General features: G+C 30.3%; 1 protein-coding gene across 1 annotated transcript in view; it reads right to left on the reverse strand.

Annotated features, from left to right (window-relative positions):
- GRIP1 (Glutamate receptor-interacting protein 1) overlaps positions 1 to 16,865 on the reverse strand; it is a 125,931-nt gene that overhangs the window by 44,930 nt on the left and 64,136 nt on the right. The window contains exons 7-8 of the mRNA XM_035730535.2: positions 12,750 to 12,925; positions 9,319 to 9,535 (exon numbers count right to left, since the gene is read on the reverse strand). Of these exons, the coding sequence (XP_035588039.2) occupies positions 9,319 to 9,535; positions 12,750 to 12,925 (393 nt within the window). The remainder of the gene's footprint in view (positions 1 to 9,318; positions 9,536 to 12,749; positions 12,926 to 16,865) is intronic.

Genomic DNA, 16,865 nt, shown 5'->3' on the forward strand with positions numbered 1-16,865 from the left:
ATCATATCAGCCAGCTGTACTAATAATAGTATTAGCATTTTGTCAAGTCATAACAACATAAATGTATACTGTGACTAAACGCAATTACTTCAAAAATATGATCACAAGGGTATGAGAATGTCAGATAGGTGACATTATAATGTTTAAACCGTCTTCCCCATTATTAGTGAAGTTATAAAAATATATATCTATAGATCACAATGACTTTTCTATGTCATTCAAATTAGTTAAGAGTGAAAATTATGTTAAGACTCATTGATCTTGTAAATGAATACAACTTCACCATTAAGACTGACAGTATTGTATTACCTAAACATTTTGGCGGTAAATCCAACCAGGTAGTCTGTACCTCCTAACTTGTTTAGTTTCATTGGTCAATAGCTTTATAGATTGACCTAATATCCCGCATTTAACAAAGTTATAACATCTCTTCCGATCTATTTTCTACATTACAATAACAAAATGAGATATGTCAGTGTTGACCATGTCCAGGACAATATCCTATATATTCCGATACATGAAGCTTTACAACTATATATTCAGTATAAGCAAATTCAATCAAGATATTCTTTATTTTCTTTCGAATCATTTCATCAACTTCATTATCATATTCATTTTTATATTGGGCATATTCAGTTCAAATTCTCACAGACATATTATCAATAGGAATATTTCATCTATTTCCATATTAGGCATAACTCGGTTTTTGTATAAATCAATAGCAAAAATGAAAAAAGTAGATAATGAAGTTGGCTTAATTTTATTTTCTTAACATTTTAGTCAAATTAAGTTTTGTTATCAATGAGATAAGACGAAGAAACTTAGACAATTTAACGAGTGACATTATAAGTCTTTACATACCGAAATAACATTATTATAAGTGTTATGCATACTAAATATATCTTTTGATATAAGTAGTATATAACATAGAATTGGCAAAGCAAGGGCCGCATTCCTACAATTGAACAACATATAGAATTCAAAACAACTTTCAGCCAATATCAAAGTCAGAATCTTCAATACGAATGTCAAAGCAGTCAGTTCTAGCATACGGAGCTGAAACTTAGAGAACTACAACAACCACCATCAAGAAGGTACAAGTATTTATAAATGGTTGTCTACGCAAGATACTCAACATCAATTGGCCGGATACCATCAGCAACAGCCTTTTGTGGGAGAGAACAAACCAACTCCTAGCTGAGGAAGAAATTAGGAAAAGACGTTGGAAGTGGATAGGACATATATTACGCAAATCATCAAATTGCATCACGAGGCAAGCCCTCATTTGTACCATTATTCATTGAAAAATCAGATAATCAATGTTGGGAGATTTATAAATTAGGCAATCTTAAGACACATTTAATTCGTTTACCTTAAAAGAAACCCTATTGAAAAATTAGATTAGTTTGACAGTTTAAACTGTTTTAAACAATCAGTGGTGATTAATAATAAATAAACACTTGACTGAAACTATTAGTTTCCTGATAAATAACAATAAAAAGGAATCGGATATCAATGTTTAGAATGCTAAAATTTTCCGTTTTTCGTACTTATAGTTGTATATTTATTTATGTGGTTACATGCTTTTTCCCACCTACATATACACTTATGGACGAAAATCTGATTAATCTCCTTGAAATCAAACTGTATAGATATAATGTTATTAATTTATTTACTCTGCGTCACAAGACAAGCCCTTACATGGAATCCTCAAGGCCAAAGGAAAAGAGGAAGACCAAAGAACACATTACGCCGAGAAATGGAAATAGACATGAGAAAAATGAACAAGAATTGGATGGAACTAGAAAAGAAGGCCCAGAACAGAGTGGGTTGGAGAATGCTGGTCGGCGGCCTATGCTCCATTGGGAGTAACAGGCGTAAGTAAGTAAGTAAGTAAGTAATTTATTTACTGGACAATTTGTACACTATGTATGTCTTAGTAAGTCAAATAGAAAGGGAAAGAAATATATTTATATTTTTTTTACGTGATTTTAATTAGGAAACGTGGAATTTTTCAGTGAATCGTTTCATTTCGATCTATCGAAATAGAAATTAAATAATGTTTCAAAATGTTTTTAATGATAAGAAAATAATCCATGACTACTCCTTATTGAAATGACGTAAAAGATTACTTACAAAGTTTAATTTTTCCACTCTCAAATATACATATATGTATATATATAAATATCAGAGCTATTGGTACTTCTGGATTTTGAACAGGTTTTAGTGTTTTTCTGTCATTTCATCGTTAAAATATAGTAATTCGAAGTAAGATACATGAGAACTGTTATGGAGTAAATTTCCCCCTTAAAGATAAGAATAAATGGGTTGACTATGGAAAAAAAACTCAAAGAATTCAAATGGAAGAAGACAGATTATTTAAGTAAATCAGTATGAACTATCTGTTGTCTTTTTCCGTTGATACTGTATTACTGTTCAACTACCTAGATATAAAATAAACACCTGATTCGAACTGTGAACTATCATATTGGGATTCAGTCGTTTAAATATAGTTCATATAAATTGAAACTAAGTCTCAAAATCATACTACCAAACATTCCACACTGGAACGAAATTCTTTGGTTTTTTTTCAATGATTACTTAACTAAAATTAATCTGTGATCTTCAATAAACATCGATCAATCTTTTGATATTTCTTAAATATTGTTGATATGTGGGAAAAAAATTAACAATAATTCCAATTTTTGGTTGAGATCATGAATCGATTGATGTTAAACCACCATCGAAAACCTGGAAGCACTGGACGGCCGTTTCATTCCATTGTGGGACTCCTCGGCAGTGCGCATCCACGATCCCGCTCACGGAATTCGAACCCAGGACCTATCAGTCTTGCACGCAAAGGCTTAACCTACTGGACCACTGAGCTGGCATCCAATGGTCTTAATGTCTAACTTCAACCAACCTAATTGTTATCATAACTTAAGACCACTGTTGAGGAGTTGTGGTGGTCGGTATTCAATATAATCCTTAAACTTCGTATACAGCTCGTCTTGTTTACCGTTCTATATAACGCCCGAACGGTATATTAATCAGAAGGCGGATACGAAGCGTTGATTACGTTTATTACGAGACCACACACATATATCCAAATGTACAGATGCGTTAAACGAGCATAGAAGAGTTGTGCCGAAAGGCAAGCAAGCGATCGAGCAAGTGAACGAATATGAGTAAGCGAGTACAATCAAGCCAGCGAGAGCGAGAGCCAAAGCAAGAACGAGACGAGAGTGTAACGAATATGAATAACATGGACATATATGTACTTAGTGAAATGAATGAGTCATCGAATCAAATAAGCGGTTAGTAGTAAGACTAGCAGAGTGAATAAATGCGTAGGCAGTAAGCAATATTCAAGCACACGTATTTCATACAAGCACAAAATAATAAGGGTACAATAAGTTGTTATAGTACGGATGACTTTGTCCGCTAAATAAGTTAGCAAAAGGGCTTTAACTGAATTAAATGAGAATAAACTCAATTGCACGTGAATCGCTATAGTGTCCCACAATAGGACTAAACGGCTGTCATATGCTTCCAGGTTTTCCATGATGGTCTAACTTCAATTGACTCATGATTTCAACCAGTGAAATTTACAAAATAAACAAACAAATCAAAAATACATTTATTTATCCCTATTCATATATTGTACTTAAATTAAAATTACACTAAACTGTATTAAATCGTATATCAAGTTCCAAAACACAAACAAACAAACAATTAAAGAAAAAAAATCAATAAAATATATTTTTCCCTATTTATTGAGTAATAATTATAATTCATTAAAAACAAAAACAAAAAAAATAAACAAACAATTTAACGTCAACAACAACTTAAAATCTGTTTGTTTGTTTGTTTTGTTTTTTTTCTCATTTGGCAATAAATATCTCTAGAATAAAAATAATAAGTTGGATTAAATAAGAAAAAGAAAAGAGGGAAGTGAAAAAAAAAAGAAGAAAGAGAAGAAAATCATCAATCAAATCAGTAATAAAAATATTTATATTTTGAAATTTTTTTTTCATAAAATTTAAATCAGTTAACTGATAAATAACAAAATGGATTTAATCTATTGAAAAATAAAAAGATATTAACATTGAATTTAGAAGGAAAACCAAATGAAGAGTTTATTAGTCAATCATCTAATAATTGGATTCATGAGTTAATTAAAAGGTAGATCACCATAGAAAACCTGGAAGAATTTGAGGATTGTTTCATTCTACTATCGAATTTCTCGGCAATTGGCATCCATGACACAGTACGAAGGATTGGAATCTAATACCTTCGGTTTCGCGAGTGAGCACTTAACTTCTAGACCACTGAGCTGGAATGTGTTAATGTCTAACTTCAACCAATCCATGATATTACGTCATCGTCCATCATTGTATTCAGTGAGCAATTGCCTTTCATACTAAGACGAAACAGCTGTCCAGTGCTTTTAGGTTTTTCAGTGTGGTCTAGCTTTATTAGACTCATGAATTTAACTAAAATGAGATCTGATATTTTTAGGTGAATAGGTTTAATTTGCTACAGTTTACTATTAGTACAGAGAGTGAGAAAATGATCGTTACGATAGATGTTATAGTAGGAATAATAAAGGTTAAGGAAATGTTAACATTAGAATTAGAATTCAACTTGAAATCACAGAATGATATGTATGAATTAATATTGAAATCTCAATCTTGGAAAAAAATACAAGAAATGAATATGCCTACAGTACAGCTCTTGATTTCAAATAATGTCACAAATTTTAATTAGCTTGTTTATTTATATCAAACATTAAGCAAATTCTTCTATCGGAAATCAGGTAGCAAAGATTTCTTGTATTTATGCTTTATTGAGCTAGTCACTTTCGTGGTCATTAACAAATCTATTCATATTCTAGCTAAGATAGCACATTGAGACTCATGGATGTTACATACGCGAAATATATAATTGTACTACTTCAATAAATGATTATTGACGAGGACGTCAGTCGACTTTTCATTTCGACTTGATATTCCACATTTAATCACAGCACTAATCATTCTGTGTACTTTTCTACAAACAAATCATACTTTGAAGACATTTGTGATCAAATAACAAAAATGTATACACGTTTCTGGTCGTCAGAGACTACATTACGGCCATAAAATATAATATTGAGAACTGTTGAGTAGTATACTGACTAATGTTCATTGTCTACAAAACAGCAAAACTGAATTTGTACATTCTATTTAATGACAAGCATAGATATATCTGTAAACCAGTCTAATATTTATCCCCTCGAATACGGTAACTTAATGTGAACACGAAACTGTGTAGAAATTCACGTTGATCTATGTTTCACCACTGAGGTGAAATGTTGAATGGAATGTTAAAATTGAATTATCACTAACATACATTCAAGTCTATACAGTTATAAGACTACAAAATAATGCAATTAAAATAAAAAATTGCATAATGAATTCATGTCTCGATAACCTAGTTAACTAATATTGTTAAAGTATGACCAACAGTGCTAATGTTCACATTGAGTCTTGAACTCAGTACCTTTCATTTCAAACTTCAATGTATCATACAAGGAAGCTACTGAATCCGTACAGTCACTAGCCTATTAAATGGATATAAAGTTATATACGAATAACTTCAAGTTTTTCTGTTTTAAATGTCAAGGAAGATTAACAAAAATACACTTAATCGTTTCAATTTCACGGAGAATAAAACCAAGCAAATAGCTTGTTGTATTACTGTCTACAGTATATTTTGAATAGATCACTAATTTTTTCATAATACTGATTAGTAACAAATAAAATATTCCTTGCTCAAGCAATATACCATATACAAATGTAATGAATTAAGTATAAACACATCATCGATGGTTACGGATAAGTTAAATAATTTTGTTAACCATAATTGAATTCCATTAAATAGATGTTTGTATAATCGTTTACAAATACAAAGGTATTTATTTTAAAAAGCAAGTTTAATATTGATAAAGAAATACATTAAACATTTTAATATTTAATAGTTGAATTCATGAGTTGACCACCATAGAAAGTGTGGAAAAACTACTATGTGATTACTCAGCAGTGTACATCTATAATCTCATCCGAGGGATTCAAACCTAAGACCTTCGGTTTCGCTTGCGAACACTTAACCTCTAAATCATTGAACTGGTATCTAACAATGTTAATGTCTAACTTCAACTAATCCACAAAATATTTACCCGATAATTGCTAGGCATTAATAGAACAATCTTTTTTTTTCTTTCTTTTTCTATCGATTACTTTTGAAAAATCTAATTAATAAATTATTATGATTCAATAATGATTATCATCTTATTTACCTTCATTATAATTATTGAAATGTAATGCCAATAATAAGAATAACATCAATTAAAGAGTATTCAAGAGGAAAACATAATATTCACTATAAAATAAATTTATTTAAATAATTAAATCAATTTAATTATTTTGTTTTAATTAATTAATTACTCTTAATTACCAAATATTTAATTAAATTAATAAATATCAATCTTATATAATAATGTCTCTTTCATAAATTTAGTAATTATCTAAATTGGTCTAATAAATATATATATATATATATGCTTTAGCCATTTTTATTGAATAAATATGCATTTTAATAGTTGAATTCATGAGTCAATTGAAGCTAGACCACTATGGAAAACCTGGAAGTACTGGAAGGCCGTTTCATCCTATTGTGAGACTCTTCAGCATTGCGCATCCATGATCCCGCCTCACGAGATTTAAACCCAGGGTCTATCAGTCTCGCGAGCGAACGCTTAACCATCAAACTACTGGGCCGTCATCCAACGACGTTAATGTCTAACTTCAAACAATCCACAAATTTCTATATATATATATATATATATATATATATATATATATATATATATATATGCGTGTAATTGTGTACATCTCTTTTCCTACTTTTTTTATATAATCGTTTGGAATATGTTAATATTACTTGTTTCTACTTATAGATATGAGTTACAGAAATATTTGAGACAATGAAAAGTCTAAATAGAATTATCCGAAAGGAATTCTATAACATAAAAATAACCTATTTTCATGCATGATAGAATTTATTTATTTTTTTTACTCAAGATATAAGATGAATCATTAAGTAGTCATTTAAAACAAAATAATGAGAAAACAAATGAAAGTTTGAATTGCATTCTCTTTAGAGTTTGGTTTTACGAAACAATGATCTTATATTCAAATAGATCTATTTATCAGTATAAAGTCAACAGTATTCAAAACGACTGATTACCACACAATAATTTGAAATAGCTAACTAGGGTGATGAAATATTGTAGTTTTACATTACAGAATGACGTTAGTTAAGTAACCATAAATGACGAGAAAGCATTAAATGTTCTAGTGTAGAACTCTTCAATAGTATGAAACCAGGATTCCACCAAACATTAAATTTAATACATTGATCCCTCGTGGTGGAGGGCCTAATCTACAGATTACTGAGGTGATATTTAAATATCCACATATCTCAAGTACTTAGAAGCTTTATTTATTTTGATGGAGTTTTGTTTTCTGAGTTGGACGGTTTGGTCATAGAGATTTCATCGTTCTTCTGAACGACATCATCAACATAAACTTTAGCTAGACTTCTACCTAACATCTACCATCCAGCTCAGAGAACAAAACTCTATCAAGATCATTCACCTGAGCTACAAATCTTCTCCATCATCTTAGTTTTATTTATAGAAACATACTTCACAATTATTATGTAATTTTAAATATTCCAATGATTCACTAGTACAAAACTGAAGTTATGCTAATCGCATTTAATACTTTCGGAATACATTGACACCATAATTAAAATAATAGTTTAAAAAAACAGTATTATTCATTTATTCAAGTAGTAATTATTATTTATTCATCGGAAGTGAATAATTACCAGTATTTATAATTTAATTTTATTGTTTCTTTCACTATCTTTAATCTGTAATTGTCATTAATTCATAGATCAAGATTAGTTTTCAAAAAAAGGAAAAAAAAACCAAATAAACCAAATGCAAATCATTTGAAAATTTGTTAATTATGATCGTTATAGCGGATATATAAGGAGAAGAGATCAAAATCTATTTTTTTTTCGAAATTGTATATACTTAGATACAATTTTATAGTTTTCATTGATTTGTAATACGATTAATATTAATTTGTAAATGTTACCATGAATGATTGTTGTTTTTTTCTCTTTTTCTTCTATAAAGCTACTTGTAAACGGAAAAATTAGTTTCTAACGAACATTTTAATAGGTAGAATAAATAGAAAAAAACAATTCAACATTGACAAACATTATGAACTAAGTTATGATCAATAAGTAATGGTAGATATAACATAGTTATGGAATTCAATTAGTATGAACAATCTGTATTACAACTCTTCTAAAGAGTGAAATATTATGGTTGGGTAATAAATCTCGCAGGAAGCGAGGTCGTGGATGCGCACTGCTGAGGAGTCCCACAATAGGACGAAACGGCCGTCCAGTGCTTCCAGGTTTTCCATGGTAGTCTAGCTCAAACTGACTCATGATCTTAACCATTGAAATTACTACAATCTCCACAAAACCCATCTGGTATTAATAAATATATGGTTGATTATTTATAGATTAGTTTCTTAAAAGTTTGAATTGTTACAAATTAACATAAGGAATCTGAAATTTTAAATTGGATAACGTTTCATATAGTATTCAAAATAAGTCATATAGTTAGAGATGTTCTCGCCAAGATACTTCCCGTATGCCCAAACCGAAGCAGATGATTTTCTTAGGGGGTCACAACCGGCGCCTTTGACCTAAATGTCTGATCCACAAGGCAGTGGAGCAACCTAAGGAGATGCAGTCCAATGGTAACCTGTGACCAACGATTGGTTCATACGCCATTTGTTCCTTCGAGATACTGGGGCCCATGTCCACCATTGGTTTGGAATAAGGATTTTCCAACTCACCTAGGTGGAGCCTCCATGTCCACCAACCCGGTTGAAGCACCGAAAATTCGCTTTTCGTTCTCTCAATTCCGTAAACAACAGTAATATCACGAGAAGGCAGTGAGTAGGACTTCCCTGTCAGTGGTTGTATGTACGTGTCTATTTAAGAGCATTTGAGAGGGAGAGCTAACTATCCCCACTCTCGGCCGTACCTGGGCATTTAAGGGCTATATATATTCGTGAAAATTAAACTTTGACTAAAAAATAATTAATCTATCGATTTATTGTTAAACGATTTGAAGTGAAAAATTGAAAACATTAGCCATTTGTTATCATTTAAACATCTACTTACTTAAATGCTGGTCCACGTGGATCCACTTGATCGATCAAGGGAAAACTGGTCAGTTCTAAAGAAAACTGATTTGATATTGGAGCAATCAATGTAAATCCATAGCCTATATATTCATATGGCTCAAGTAGCACTTCAACTTCTTCACATCGACAAGCTGCTGTTGGTGTACTACTCAATGGAGTTGCTGATCTTAAAGATCTCATGGATTTTAAACATTCTATCAAAATAAAACAAAGTATATGTTTTTAGTGAACTATCTGTCCATACACTCACACAACAAATAGTAATATCTTCTCGGTTTAACACCGATCATCATCCAAATATTAAAATGTTTTTAGGAAAGTATCATGTGAGTAGTTTTACTCCTTTCATTTTTTATCAAGTACTCTTCTTATTCAAATATATAGAATACTATTTCCTGGAGTGATCTGTTTATAATCGAGTTTCTCTTATAGCTTTATAAATGTACAGTTTATTTTACACGTGGCGAAGTTAATTTTGTTCAGTGTATAGCTATTTTCTTAAAGATATTACTGGTTACTGTCCACAAAATATCATGATCCAGTTGCTTGTTTATATCCAATAATTTTGAAGGTTTCAAGAAAAATGATTTTAGTTCGTATCAAAAATACTGCTCTGAATCCTGATCTTTGTGTGAATATAATTAACAACAAAAAACATAATTATTATTAGTATGATGGGTTTGTGTAGATCGCCGTAATTTAATAATTGAATTCATGTGTCAATTAAAGGTAGACCACAATGCAAAATCCAAAAGCATTGGACGTCTTAGCATGGAAGGCAGTTACTCACTGAAGACAATGGTGGCTCAATATCGTGGATTGGTTAAAGTTAGACCTTAACATTGATGAATACCGGCTCAGTGGTCTAGAAGTTAAGCGCTCGCGCGCAAGACCGAAGGTATTAAGTTCGAGTCCTTCGTGCGGGATCGTCGATGACGATTGCTGAGAAGTCCGATAGTAGAACGAATCGGTCCTCCAGTTCTTCCAGGTTTTCCATGGTGGTCTAGATTAACTGACAGATGAATTCGACTGTTAGATATTATAATCTAATATATATACATTATCTATAAGTACCTAAATCATTTTAACTAATTACTTGCTTTTTGAACGTGAAAACATATGTAAACCATAAAAGTTACAATTACAGTTGTTAGTAAAAGTGAATTTTCACTGAAACTATGTACTTCATAGTTGTTTAGTCTATTCCTTTTAATCAGTGAATGACCATCAACTTTAATTTTAATAAAACATTTTGTAATATTTTTTATTATACTGTTATCTCTTGGTACATGAATATTTCCTAGTGAATCAATAAATTTGTATTTTAAAGAACTTTTAATAATAAAATCCAAGTGCTTTGTCCCTGTCTATTTATCACTTGTCAGATAGATCAAACTATAACTAAATATCAACCTTTACAATGTAACACTAAACCAGTGATCAATATTTACTACACTACAGTACTATCATTTAGTAACTTCATCACATATTATTAGTTGAAAACTATGTATTTTCTCATTTTATTCCACAAACGAACTGATTTCTATAAATTAATAGAATGTTCTACAAATGTTCACTAGTGTAAAAGAATTATAATAACTTTCAACGTTTATGTAAGTTCAGCTTATAAATGAATGGATTAAATAAGAGAAAGAGACCGAGACTTAGTTGAATACAAGAATCATGTTCAGTGTTATTGATAAAATTATTTGTAATTATCAACAAAATAATGATAATAATAATAGTAAAGTAATTGTGAGGGATGTTGATGATTGATGAAGATGAAAATTTCAAGGAAATGAAATGATGAAATACATTAACTTCATCTTCTACTAAACTCCAGGCTTAATCTACATGTCAACTTGAACATGAGAGAAAAGGCGAGAAATAGAGAAAGAACACTTTACTTCAACGTTAGTTCATATGCAGAAAATCAAGAGTATTTATAGTATTTCAGATTACTATGAGCTTTTGGATAGTTCTAGAACCATTCTAAACATAGTAACAGGAAAAGCCATCATCCAGTCATAAATGTGACATGTGACTTTTCACTTTCTATATGTTTCTGAGAAACTTATAAGCGTTTTCTGGGTCTTCTCAACAACAACAAAAATATTTATCAAAAGGACTAATTACTAGGAAACATTTGTTTGAAGTGAATTGTCTTGTCTTACTAATTACTTTCAATATAAAGAAAATAGGAACATTTCATATGATACAAACATTTTAATGATGCATTCATATCTCCACTTATAGTTTTTATTAATACTTTTACTATAACTGTAATTACTTATAAAATTTATATGAATATTTAAACAAAATATTCTAAATATTTCCCATAATAAACACTTCTAATATTCATTTTAATAAATTTCTTTTCAGTTTATGATCAAATAAATTAATTATGTCAAACTTCAACTAATCCACGAAACTCAGCGACACATCCACCATTGTCATCAGTGAGTTATTAACTCACAACAGACCTGGTTGAAATCCACTGGTCACTGCTTCTCACTAGAACTCCAGGAAATAATTCTTCAAACCAGTCACTGATAAGCATATGTTAATTCATATCAGAAAGGTTTTTATGGAGATTGCAGTAATGTCAATAGTTGAAATCATGAGTTAATTAAAGCTAGATCACCATGGAAAACCTGGAAACACTGGATAGCCGTTTCATCCTATTATGGGACTCTTCAGCAGTTTACATCCACGATCCCGCCTCGTGAGGTTCGAACCCGGGACAAAACGACCCTCTACTGATGATCTAGCTTCAATTGACTCATGATCTTAACTACTGAAATTACTATAATATCAACAAAAACCCTTCGGATATATTAATTAAGTAAATAATATGCTTTTCATTTATTTTCTACAATCATTCAATAATGTTCTCTTTTTTTAATTATTGTTATTCTACTTATAGTTTGAAAGGGACAAAAAAAGATGAAAAAAAGCAAAAACAGTGTAAATACATTTTTATGTTTACGATTCATATTCAATTTGTTAATTGAAAAAAAGAAAAAAAGACAAAAGAAAAAGATAAATAAAATAGTAAATATATATATATATTAATATCAAATGGGCTTTGTGGAGGTTGTAGTAATTTCAATGGTTAAGATCATGAGTCAATTGAAGCTAGACCACCATGGAAAACCTGGAAGCACTGGACGGCCGTTTCGTCCCATTGTGGGACTCCTCAGCTGTGCGCATACACAACCTCGCCCCCTGCGAGATTCGAACCCAGAACCTACTGGTTTCGCGAGCGAGCACTTAACCACTAGACCATTGAGCCGGCATCCAACGGTGTTAATGCCTAACTTCAACTAATCCACGAAATTGAACCACACTTATATTTAATAATATAATGAAAAAAGTTTTAAAAAATTATTAAATTCAATTCATTACCTGAATTATTCTGCATTGATTTATCTGAATTCATTATAGCATTTGGTACGATTTGTAATCGTATTACATTTAAACCATTATTTTTTAATCTGTACATTGCTTCTTGAAGTTTAATATTTTCTACGCATATATCATCAATGGATTCAACTCGATCACCTTCAAATAAAGCTCCACATCTATATTTAAGAAAAAACAGTGAATATTGATAGAATAAGTCATTATATTTTGTGTAGAAAGTTACATCACAGATTGGTCCTATCATTGAAAAAAAAATCAGGAAGCATTGAATGGTTATTTCAAATGAACGTGGAATTTAAAAGCATTAATAATCTATGACTTCATTGGGAATCAAACTCAGGCCTGTTATATTTTTCATAGATCATTTAATCTTTTAATTAAACCAATAGTTTATATATAGAGCTTCAATTAACTCGCAATTTTACTCAGTTATCTTTAAATCTAATTGAGGGAATAGCTGTTCAATGATTCTTGGTTTACAGTAGTTGTCTAACTATGATAAATAATCTTTGTAAATTCTTTGAGGTGATATTAAATTTCAATCGAACAATGTTGAATGTACTTTTATACAGATGATTATTACGAATTTTACAGAGTACTAAGAAATAAACTTGATTTTGTTGCAATATTAATAGTTATAATTAGTAATGATGATTTAATATTACGGATATTGTTAGGTTAAAAAATATTCCCAGCATAAAATACATAATATTACTACTTTGACTTTATTTGTAACTTCATATGGTATTGTTTACTTCAATCTTCCCATTAATGTTTAGGACTGCGATTGATCAGTCTTTTGTTGACATATGTGTATCCTGTGTGGACTGCCTCGACATTGTTTTAGGTCATAAGCCTTATAAGCAAAGATGTACAGATAGATAGATAGTTAAGTGAATAACGCGATGGAGTTTAATGCGAACGGTAGTGAGTTCGAGTCTCGCAGTGAACATCAACTCTGACATGCAAGTACATCCAGCTGACGAGTATAAAATAAGACCCCGGATTCCACTGCTAGCCACTATCCACCTTTACTTTTAATTCGTAATTTTAAAAATATATATAAAGATTTATTCTACTATAAAAAGTGTTTATTACTCTTGCTTATCATAATAAATTTGATATATGAGTGCCAAAGTAATCTGTTCTTGTCTCTTCAAACAAATATATATAACAATAAAAATGCTGTAACTAGTATGATGTAATAGTATTTAGAATTATGATAGATTGTAAGTTTTTTCAAGAAAACATACAAGTACAATATATGCTTTATATATATGATTACTAAGTTTGTACAAAGGCAAAATAAGCAAATTTCTTGTAAAACCTAAAGGATTTAAAATTAGGTAATCCAAAATTGAAATAAGTAATGAAACTCTTATAGATGAATCATAATTCACATTTATTAGGTGCATTATTGCTAATTACAATTGTTATTATAATGAACGTTATGTCGATACTGACATGAATTAAATAAATATTCCAGTTAAAACTATTAAAATTTCGTTTCTAGTCAGTTTTGTTAAGGTTTAATTAGATTTCAACTTGATATTTCATGATCTCAATCAAAAACTTAATAATCTCCACAATTCCTATACTGATAATGAACATGTATTCACTAGTGACTAGCTTCATGAGCCGTGACCAGTGGAGCTAATCCATGTCGGGTAGAGACAGGTATCTACCTAAGTACAATGGAAGATGGCCGCGCAATTTCGTGGATTGATTGAGGTTAGACATTACCAACTTTTAATTCCAACTCAGTGGTCTAAAGGGAAAGCGTTCGCGCGCGAGACTGAAGGCCCTGGGTTCGAACCCCGTGATCGGGATCGTGGATAAGCACTGCTGAGAAGTTCCACAATAGGATGAAACGGCCGTCCAGTGCTTTCAGGTTTTCGATGGTGGTCAAACATCAATCGGTTCATGATCCCAATCAAAAACTTAGTAATCTCCACAGCCCCTATACTGAATTTTAGTTTATTTGTTTAATTACACTTATGATAATATGGGAAAGAATATTGCACCTATGAACATGAATTTTTTTAGATTATTGAGTCAACGTTTAGTGATCAATATTTTCAAATCATACAGTCTACCAAGTGAAGAATTAATTACATACCCGGCAATCATACTGGGTCATAATTTCTGATATTTTTAAACCTGAAGGTTCTGGGTTGAACCTAATGAGTTATACATCAAAATGAAATAAGTGTTTAGTAATTCATCAATTTCTAGTAGTTTTGTAACTGATTTAAATTTTCAATCTCATGTACTATGGAAGCAAATTATTCTAATAAGCATTGACAGAATGTAAACATGTCTAATTACATTAAATCATTTAGATAATATATTTTAATGTATATATATATATATATAGATATATCTATGCATTAAGCCTAATTGATTAATGATAATAAGAATATTAACCAAATAAATTTTAAACAATAATTCCATGTAATAATCCATTATCATATCATTTTAACTATCCATTCTTTTTAATAGACAGATAGAAATAATGGAACCTTTTAAATTTATGCCACAATCTGGGTTATAAAAATCATAAATTGTGTATTGACTTTAATAAAGATCATGTGAATTCTGATTTCTTGGTCAGTATATTCATAAATACAATGTATGTATTGACATACACATATATATGTGTGTAATCATGAATAAAAAACGAACTGAAACAAGGTCTACTATACACAAACTAAACTATTCACCCACCAAAATGAAAAAAAAAGAAGAAAAAACGCCATTCGAAAACAAGACAACCTAATAAATCGGATTATTTGCGTTTTACTTAGGTGTTTAAGAAAAGATTAAACGTCCGCTCAATCGAATCTATTATTATTATCATAAAATACTATTTACGGTGTTTAATCTTATGTACATTATAATTCCAATTCTATATTGATGGGGAGTGTTAAACATAGAAGAATCATTTGATAGTATATTGTGAATTCCATATGAATTCATGGAAATCTTTAAATACCTAACTGAGGAACCAACTGATACTGTGATACAACATGTTATTACAAATAAAAGTAGCATATATATGAGAAATGAATGTCATTCTCTTAGTAATTATACATTGTGACAAAGTGATTAGACAGTGAAATACACTTTTCAATTTTTGTTTTATTATTTAATGGTTTAAATCCATATGAAATTGAAAGTTGAACATTCTTTTATGTTGGTAGACACTTTGATTATAGTGATAATACGGTATGTTAACTTTTATATAATGTGAATGATCTGGTATCTATGCTATTTCAGTATAATCAAGCTTCTTTTAATAAACTATGATTTTGTTTTAATTAGATAACAGTTATTATCGACTACTAATGTAAATTCAAAGTTTTTTGGTAACTTTAAACCACAACCATTTTATCTTAACAAGTATACAAAATAAAAATGACAAAAAATAGAAAGTATTCACCTGACCACTGAAATAAGCAAATCAACTTTTACTGTGTAATTTATTTCAGATAAGGTAATTTATTCAAAATAAAATTCATTCATAAACTTGAAAAACCTTTAACCACCTTGATGAACTATTTTCCTGTGAAGTGAGCCCTGAGTAAATATACTGTTATACGAAACATTCTTTCTTATTACTATAACACTTAATAATCGTTCTGCCCAAATTTAACTTGTAAACAGTATCTACTCATTGATAGTTCAAATAGTTACAAACCGTATGATAATTAGACAGGAAATGAGCTGCACACATTATTATATCATGATTCGATACTAATTACAGTGATTAAACTGTTGCTGTTCTATGTTAAGGCATGACATCAAATTTGTCATGAATTATTTTGACCTGGTTAACCTATGTTAACCAAGGAGCCCTAAATAATTTATCTTCGTAGGAAACTACTCGATAGTTTATACTTTACACCAAGTCTCTTACCTATAAGACAACTTAGCTAGATTCCGATGGTACACATATCTGGCTTCAATCAATTCACAATATTTTTTTAAAACTACCATTCGATTTCTTACACTATGATTATCTCAATACTTGTATGGTTCGAAACCTTCTATGATAGTTACTACGAAATGATTTAATAGTTGTAATATAGTTAATTA

Source organism: Schistosoma haematobium, chromosome 1 (genome assembly GCF_000699445.3).
Source record: "Schistosoma haematobium chromosome 1, whole genome shotgun sequence".
Lineage (NCBI taxonomy): Eukaryota > Metazoa > Platyhelminthes > Trematoda > Strigeidida > Schistosomatidae > Schistosoma > Schistosoma haematobium.